Source organism: Siphateles boraxobius, unplaced genomic scaffold, assembly GCF_051911475.1.
Source record: "Siphateles boraxobius isolate OS27281-9 unplaced genomic scaffold, OSU_SipBor_1 68, whole genome shotgun sequence".
NCBI classification, from domain to species: domain Eukaryota; kingdom Metazoa; phylum Chordata; class Actinopteri; order Cypriniformes; family Leuciscidae; genus Siphateles; species Siphateles boraxobius.
This window is the reverse complement of record NW_027509195.1, coordinates 97,501-106,807: the sequence shown is the minus strand read 5'-3', so window position 1 is coordinate 106,807 and position 9,307 is coordinate 97,501. Positions and strand designations below refer to the sequence as shown.

The following is a 9,307-nucleotide window of genomic DNA, read 5'->3' as shown; positions in this document are numbered from 1 at the left end:
TACTGTTCTACAAGTATGAATTTATTTATTTCTTAATTACATCTGACAAATTCTTTGTTTGAAATAGTGCATTAAAATGGAAAAAGACAACCTGTGCTTAACCAAACCTGAGATAAATAGACACACATTATGTGACTATATTTATAAATATATATGTACACACCACACATTTAAATATATTAATAAATAATAATAAAAGGTATAAATAATTGAATAAATGGTGATATGACAAATAAATCATTTCAATAAATATGCAACATTGAATAAATAAACTCTTCCATAAATAGAGAATATATAACTTGTGCGACACCAGCAAATTATATCAGTGAAATAATAGTTTAGCTATTATTCTCCCTGTTGAGCTCATGAATATTACATGATATGTCATCGGAGCAGGGGGTGACGGCTATATAAAGGTCAAGCTTTTAGCAGCGCCGGGTATATCTCTTACTGGACCAGCTTTTAATTTCCTAAACCAGGCTTTACATGAGGACTTGCCTAGAGGAAACTGACTCTGGATCAGCGTAACTCCTGACAGGAGGTCTGGTTCAGAGGTCTTGGTGCAGGTCTCCATGCTCTGGCCTTTTGCTCTGCTCCTCTGGATGCCACGAGACCAGACGCTGGTAGCGCTCCTGACGCTGCTGGTCAGGGTCGATGTTCACCCACACACTCCCTGTCCATTTGAAGCCTCTAGTGACCGAGCAGTCGCCGTGAAGAGAGAACTCATCCAACTCTCCAACCCAACCTGATGCAAATGAATGGAGAAGAACAATGTGGAGTTCATTACTATTCATTACGCATACAGTATCGGTCAAAAGTTTGGAATAAATATGAAAATCACCATTGCCATCTGAGAGGTGGTTGTACCACAGTAGAGCAGTTCCAGCTACAGGTTTGACCTTCAGATTTCCTTTATCACAGTACTGCTGAGAGAGATCCCCTAAGACCTGAAAAACACACACAAACACACACACACACACACACACACACACACACACACACACACACACACACACACACACACACACACACACACACACACACACACACACACACACACACACACACACACACACACACACACACACACACTTCAAGTAAACCCTCAAAACTGCAATAACGTCAGGTGCTTAAGATAGCCATCACAATTCAAGTCCTTCTTCCTGTTGCCGCCTGGTAGCTAGGCAGCAGAGCTGTTGCCATAGAAACGAGACGTGGCTCACCTCCTCCTCATACGTCCTGTTGTCGGCCACAGGGAAGCTGGTCTCTCCCCCTCCATCCGCCGAGTTCAGATACAGCAGGACCGTCAGATACCTGGGAAATAGAAACACCTTTATTATGCTGCAGCATTATTACGAGTCACTCAAATTAGATACAAAATGTACTTAAAATGTACCGGCATGCAACTTGGTTGGAGTGATTTGTTGCCAGATGTGTGTGTGCGCAGCTGCTGTCGGGGTTGGGGGGGCTGCTGTCGTGGTGGGCGTGGCTGTGCCCGCCCTGCTCATAACGGACAACTTCCATTGGCTCGCTGAGATCGACCAGCGACGACGGCAGTCGCGTTACACGTGTCACTCTGGAGAAAAACAAAGGTTGTAAGTGCGTTTATGTGCATGTCTTAAACTAGCTCTACTTTGTGTACTACGTCTAGTCCACAAGTAAGGAGCCATTTAGCAGACTTTTTACCAGACTCATATCCTCCTGGGAAGTTCGTATTTACGAGTTGGGAAGTCGTGTTTGCGACGTCAGGTATGTTCAAAGTCACTTTCATCTGAGTAAGATGGCGGTGTACCTTCTCTTAATTAACTACACAAAAACACAGCAACATTTTTAACTCGACTTCTAGAAAATGAAGAACAAAGGAGTATTTCCCAGTAAACTTCATTGTTACATATTATATTGTTATATTACAATGTTATTATATTTTGTGCATGTAATTAGCTTTTTTTTTTGTTTAAATAAAATGCCTGACAATGTCACTGCTAATATTGTGGTATTCCGCCCTGTTTCTCACTGACACGCCCCGATCGAGGCTTAAAGAAAATCCCGAGCTTCCCACTTGTATTTTTGACTTTGTGTTGGCGTTCATTTGCGTTCAACTTCATAAATACGATCTTTCCGACAAAACATGAATGCACCGTTTTACTCAAAGCAATGTACCAGAACAATACCAGAGAATACCAGAACCATCTTCCTGGGCTCACCTGGGATTAAAGGGATATTTTACCCAAAATTTTTAATTCTGTCATCATTTAGTCACACTCATATCATTCCAATCCAGTATGGCTGAAACATTCTTCAAAATGTACTCATCCTCATGTCGTTCTAAACATGTATGACATACAATGAAAGTCAACGAGTAGGTGTCCAAAAAACAACAACAACAAAAAAACACGTTTTAAAGGGTCATTCCACCGGTGGAGACATGGATATGTATTGAAAGTGGGTCAAATATGTAGTAGAATAGTATCATACATTTCTAATTTGGGACCTTCTTGGCCGATAAAAGGCAGAAAATGACTTTTTAGTGCTTGTGGATTGTAGACAACAATCCCCATAGTGCATTGCAATGCTCAGCTCCGCAGACCACTCCCACTACAGTAGCTAGTTTAACTGCAAGATATTTGTGCAATGAACCTGCCACGTTAGCGTGTTAACAAAATGAAAATAAACTTACTTTACAGAAAGACGACCATTTGACCCTGTAGGCTTTGGCTGACGTTGCCGTTTGACCTTAGGTATTCTAAAGTAGGTCTCCAGGACGCCGCTATCCATATGGGGTGCGAAACTCGGGTGAGCAACAACACACACGTCTGTGTCATCCTCCAATTCCGTAGACTCTTGTTCTGTGTCCATTGGCGCACAGTGAGAGCACAGGCACCACCAATCTGCCCCAGCTCGAGCTATTGCGGGCTCCTCGTCCGCAGCAGGCAGATCGTCTGCATCGGCTGTGGTGGCAGCAGCTTCAGCGCCTCCGGTTCCTCCATAGCCCTCAGCTGCTCGTCGCTATACTGTGGCTCATAAAGGTAGCCACGAACATCCGTTTCTACCATAACTTCGTCAAAATCCAGATCCTCCATAATGCATCCGCCTGTGTATTCAGTACCTATTTCTGCCGGTGAAATCAAACGCACTGGCACTGATCTGATTGGTCTGTTAGCGCATTAGGTCCAACCCCCTATGGGCGGGTTTGAACGGGTGGGAACTAGTGCTTGTAGTCTTCACAGAAATCCCCCCATCTTACACTTCCTCCTACAATGACGTAAAATGACGATTTTTGCGTCATTGTAGGAGGAAGTGAAAAAGGTAAATAGAGGATTTCTCTCGTCTCTGGGGAAAATGAAAGAATGTTGCACGACCATTCAATAGTATGACAGGATTTCTAACAATGGAAATCTTAATGCAAATGGGTGGAGTGACCCTTTAACAGTTTTTGTCCATACAATCAAAGTCAACGTTGCTGTTGCTGTCTGTTCCTTCTGGACATTTGAGATATGAAGAAAAACAAGAATTTTGTTCTTTTTTTTCCCCGTTTTGTTTAAGAAACAAAAAAATATATATAATTAAGTTACATTTTTCGTTTTTGTTCATGAGTAAAAAAAAAAAAAAACTGTTCACTGCTAATATTTGATTCTCATGTGTGGGCAGCCCTGAAATGCCCTTTTTGAACTCACCCTGTTTTCTGCAGTGCCTAAGTAAAATCCCACAAAATAATAGTTCATGTAGGAGATCGCTCTGCAAATTACTCTCTATATTTTCTTCAAAACAATTCACTGTTGCATTTAGGCTATTTCTTATCCATCTCATATAGCACAAGCACAGCAACATTGCACTCAAGCCAAGCCCAGTGTGTATCAGCCAGAGTGAACAGCTACAGTAAAGGCATTAATAATGTATGATCTCGCATCAGTTCATAATTCAAAAGTATATAACTGGGCCTGAATAAATAATTATTACAGTGAAAACTTAAGGTAAAGTTATTTTTTATGTGTGGTTGGGTTTTTCCGTGTCCACATGCAACACTCACACTAATTATACTACAAGAATGCGAATTGGGATGCACCTTTTTGCAGATACCATAGAAATAAATGAGAAGTGCTATAAACTCAATCCAACATATCATAAAATTATATGTGAAAGACTTCTCTTAATACAGCTAATTTTTCAGAGTGAATTCTAAAAGTAGATAAATCTAAAACAAATTTGTTATGGAAAAATGTTGAAAGTGGCTTTGACTGCAGTACAGAAGACCAATCAGACGAAAGGGCCATTTCAGGGATCAAATATTAAAGCAATAAAAAAAATCTAAGATTCTAAAATTATTCTCATTCTCATTAATTTTCTTAAAGTCCCCCTGTGTTGAAAATCAAGCTTTTAATTTTGTTTATATGTCTATGTGGTGTTTTTAATAGGCTTTAAGACAAACCATGTGCAAATTCATGTCACACCATTGCTGAGTATTTTCTCTTTAAAACTGCAGTGAACCAAAAGCGCGGTTTGATATCGCTGGTGTTTCTGACGTCACAAACTACATTGTAACCAATCAGGTCAATGTGCGATCGTCAACGAATGGATCTCTGAGCTGGTGTGAGTGAGTGGAGGCGGGGCTCATTTGCATATCCATAGAACCGCATATACTAAATAAGGCAAGGGTGTAGAGTTACATTCAAGCTATTTTAAGGCATGAAGATTTTTTTTTTTCAAGGAACAAACTTTTAAATGTTTATTTTTGCAATCAAAGATTAGTTTTAAGGGATACAATTATTGACAACAGGAATTTCAAGCAAAAAAGGGGGGAAAAAAACCAAACAATTTCACATTTCTCTATATATCTTAAGTAGAAGATCAAATTATCAGAAGATACAAACATTTATCAGACTTTTCATTTGAGGGTGAACTATCTTTAAGCGCCTTGCTCACCTGTTTCTGATGCTCTTCAGCAGGTGGTGTGTGCCCTCTCCAAGGTAAAGCCGTGTGTGTGTGCTTCTCCGCCTGACCTCGGCGTGTCCGTCCAATCCTTGTCCGGCTCCGCTGTACTGCAACACTCCTCCACTGACACGCTTAAACTCCTGCAGAGACAAAACTCCTGCAGACACACACCAGACACGAATCTCAGTCACGCAGCAATAAAATCACATTCTGAATCTGCACATTATGCTTCTATTCGACCATTTAAAGCAAGAAATCATGATAAAAAAAATATTATTAATTGGAATTTAGATTTCATTTTCATGTGCAATGCTAGTTTATTGTTATCTGGTTGCAAGGATGTTGCTATATGGTTGTTCTGAATGTTTTAATGCACTGTTATGTGGTTGCTAGCAAGCTCTAAGTGGTTTCCTTCAGGTCCAAGTCAAGAGAGCCGTTTACAAGTCTTTATGATTTTCTAGTTTCTATACATAGCTTGGATCATTCCTTCAATGTAACTCAATGGGATTAGTCAACAAGACGCATGATTTCAGTTATCATTCAAGTCCATAACAAAATCACAAATGGTGCGGGACAGGTTACGTGCTGGGGTTTAATATTTAGGGTTAGGGGTGTGTTTGAATCCTCAACTTTAAGTATGAGCAAGAGTAATAGAGATGCTCGTCTCAGCAAACAGCACAAAAAAATATTACAGTTGACGGCAGCGTTACAATGAACAAGGCGAGAATAAAGAGAATAGCATTTCTCTATTTTTCTCCTTTACTCGCGGGTCAGTGAGTCTTCACTCTTTCCCCTCCGGAACCGATCCACAGCGGGATGCTCTCCAGACAATAGGAGAGGGGGACCGGAAGAGGGGACACTACCTCGGTGAGTCCGTATTTGAGGCGGATGTGTGTGTGTGTAACCCTCATATTAATGAGACTCTAATAGGATCCATCCGGAAGCTGCTAGAAAACAATGCATGTTGTGTCATTGTATCAGACCCACCACTCTCTCTCTCTCTCTCTCTCACACACACACACACACACACACACACACACACACACACACACACACACACACACACACACACACACACACACACACACACACACACACACACACACACACACACACACACACACACACACACACACACACTTTGCTTACCAGAAGGGTTGGTCTCAAGCCCGGTGTGAATTTTCCGTAAATTGTATGAGCTCAGCCAAGATCCATCAGTCGAATGGGACAGACTCAAAATCTGTGGCAGAACAGATGCTTTTAACTCTGGGGAAATGTATTTTATTACTCTCTCTGCTTCTATCTCTCTCCGTATTCACTGTCATCCTCTAAAAACAGAGTTCTTTCATCATTTACTCACTCGCGTGTCATTTCAACCTGCATGAGATTCCTCCGTGGAACAACAAATGAGATATTATCAAAGAAGCACTACAATGTTTTGGCGATATACCGGAAGTCATTATTCAGTGAAAATATTCCATCTCACTCTTAGTTTCACAGAAAAAGGGGGCAGCAAAGATATCGGGGTGAGTAAATGATGACAGAATTGGACTGACACATGTAAGGTTGAAGAGCAGCGGTAAGTGCAGAAGACTGTCTGACCTCCTCCCTCTGCAGAAGCCCGTCCTGGTTGAGGTCGAGCAGGCGGAAGAGCTCGTCCTGAGAGAGCTGCTCCTCCTGGCTGTCCGGGGCCGTGACGAGAGAGCTGTGGGTCAAGCCCTTCAGATGTGCCAGCTGCATCACCACACTGCTCTCCTCCACACTCAGGAACCCCGGGATCTCTGGAACACACAGCAACATGCGTCACTTTGCTTTAAATGCATTGAATTATAATGATTATATATAAATATATATACACATACATATATATATATATATACACACACACACTCACCTAAAGGATTATTAGGAACACCTGATCAATATATCATTAACGCAATTATCTAATCAACCAATCACATGGCAGTTGCTTCAAAGCTTTTAGGGGTGTGGTCCTGGTCAAGACAATCTCCTGAACTCCAAACTGAATGTCAGAATGGGAAAGAAAGGTGATTTAAGCAATTTTGAGCGTGGCATGGTTGTTGGTGCCAGACGGGCCGGTCTGAGTATTTCACAATCTGCTCAGTTACTGGGATTTTCACGCACAACCATTTCTAGGGTTTACAAAGAATAGCGTGAAAAGGGAAAAACATCCAGTATGCGGCAGTCCTGTGGGCGAAAATGCCTTGTTGATGCTAGAGGTCAGAGGAGAATGGGCCGACTGATTCAAGCTGATAGAAGAGCAACTTTGACTGAAATAACCACTCGTTACAACCAAGGTATGTAGCAAAGCATTTGTGAAGCCACAACACGCACAACCTTGAGGCGGATGGGCTACAACAGCAGAAGACCCCACCGGGTACCACTCATCTCCACTACAAATAGGAAAAAGAGGCTACAATTTACAAGAGCTCACCAAAATGGGACTGTTGAAGACTGGAAAAATGTTGCCTGGTCTGATGAGTCTCGATTTCTGTTGAGACATTCAGATGGTAGAGTCAGAATTTGGCGGAAACAGAATGAGAACATGGATCCATCATGCCTTGTTACCACTGTGCAGGCTGGTGGTGGTGGTGTAATGGTGTGGGGGATGTTTTCTTGGCACACTTTAGGCCCTTCAGTTCCAATCGGGCATCGTTTAAATGCCACGGCCTACCTGAGCATTGTTTCTGACCATGTCCATCCCTTTATGGCCATCATGTACCCCTCTGATGGCTACTTCCAGCAGGATAATGCACCATGTCGCAAAGCTTGAATCCTTTTAAATTGGTTTCTTGAACATGACAATGAGTTCACTGTACTAAAATGGCCCCCACAGTCACCAGATCTCAACCCAATAGAGCATCTTTGGGATGTGGTGGAATGGGAGCTTCGTGCCCTGGATGTGCATCCCACAAATCTCCATCAACTGCAAGATGCTATCCTATCAATATGGGGCAACATTTCTAAAAAATGCTTTCAGCACCTTGTTGAATCAATGCCATTTAGAATTAAGGCAGTTCTGAAGGCGAAAGGGTTTAAACACAGTATTAGTATGGTGTTAAATGCTGTTAAAAATTAATAATCCTAAAAAATGCATCACAGTTTCCACAAAAATCTTCAGCAGCACAACTGTTTTCAACATTGATAAGAATCAGAAATTTTTCTTGAGCATCAAATCATCATATTAGAATGATTTCTGAAGGATCATGTGACACTGAAGACTGGAGTAATGATGCTGAAAATTCAGCTTTGATCACAGGGATAAATTACACTTTTACAGTATATTACAATAGAAAACAGTTATTTTTTGCTATAATATTTCACAATATTACTGTTTTTACTGTAGTTTTGATATAAAAAAATGCAGCCTTGGTGAGCAGAAGACTTCTTTCAAAAACATTTTTAAAGAAAATAGTACCAACCCCTAACAATTGAACAGTAGTGTACATATTATACATAATCAGTCAATAATACAGATGTTTTAATTGATCATATCAGTTCTTATTGAATATATAACTGTTCATGCTTATTTCCCATTTAAATTAATCTAAAACTCACTTAAACTAAATCTTTAAAACACAAATAATGTAAATCACACTCTTAAATGTAATCTTCAGTAAATCTCAACATATCCATGTCATACTGTACATTATAATCGTCTGATGCATACATTTACATGTAGCATTTAAAATTATTGATTTTAGTTTAGTGATTTACAATCAATTTGTTCAAATTAAAAAAGTGTAGAATTTAAATTGGGCCATTTATCTGTGATCAGGTACTGCTGGTATTTATAAAGCAGATTTTTATTTTGCAAATATAAACCTCTGAATTTGATTACAGTTAGTATAGATTAGTTATTGGTATAATTTAATACATATATTTGCTATTTAAGGTTGGCAAACTTGCCTCAGTGATGCTATGGTGAATGCCAGAGCGTTGCTATGTGGTTGATAGGGTGTTGCTTATCAGCCGAAGATCCCCACGCCAGCACACCTCTTAACAATGTGTTAAAAGCATCTTAAAAAGCTGACATGATTTCAGAGCATCTCTGTTTGATCTATTGTAGCAGCAAGCGTCTGTGAGAGTTACACCGAGAAACAGACAGAGGGAACGTCAACATTATGAGATTAGACTGAAGGATTAAAGGATCTCAGTCACACTATGCAGGGCTAATCAACAGACCTTCACTGCAAACGGGTGTTAATGTCATCAACTCTCATTGGGTGAGAACCATCATTTCCAGGTGAATGTGAGGATGGCTTGAACAGACGTTGGTAGCAAAAGTACCAGTCAGTCTGAGGCCAGTTGCACGAACACAGTTACTATTTTAGCAGTTAGCTAGTCTTACTTTTCA

The 9,307-nt window shown here is 40.6% G+C and overlaps 1 protein-coding gene across 1 annotated transcript in view; it reads right to left on the bottom strand.

Moving 5' to 3' along the window:
• p4htma (prolyl 4-hydroxylase, transmembrane a) overlaps nucleotides 1-9,307 on the bottom strand; it is a 19,025-nt gene continuing 9,718 nt past the window's right edge. The window contains exons 3-9 of the mRNA XM_077213946.1: nucleotides 6,532-6,710; nucleotides 6,079-6,169; nucleotides 4,921-5,086; nucleotides 1,397-1,576; nucleotides 1,224-1,314; nucleotides 842-947; nucleotides 1-745 (exon numbers count right to left, since the gene is read on the bottom strand). Of these exons, the coding sequence (XP_077070061.1) occupies nucleotides 549-745; nucleotides 842-947; nucleotides 1,224-1,314; nucleotides 1,397-1,576; nucleotides 4,921-5,086; nucleotides 6,079-6,169; nucleotides 6,532-6,710 (1,010 nt within the window). The 3' untranslated portion in view covers nucleotides 1-548. The remainder of the gene's footprint in view (nucleotides 746-841; nucleotides 948-1,223; nucleotides 1,315-1,396; nucleotides 1,577-4,920; nucleotides 5,087-6,078; nucleotides 6,170-6,531; nucleotides 6,711-9,307) is intronic.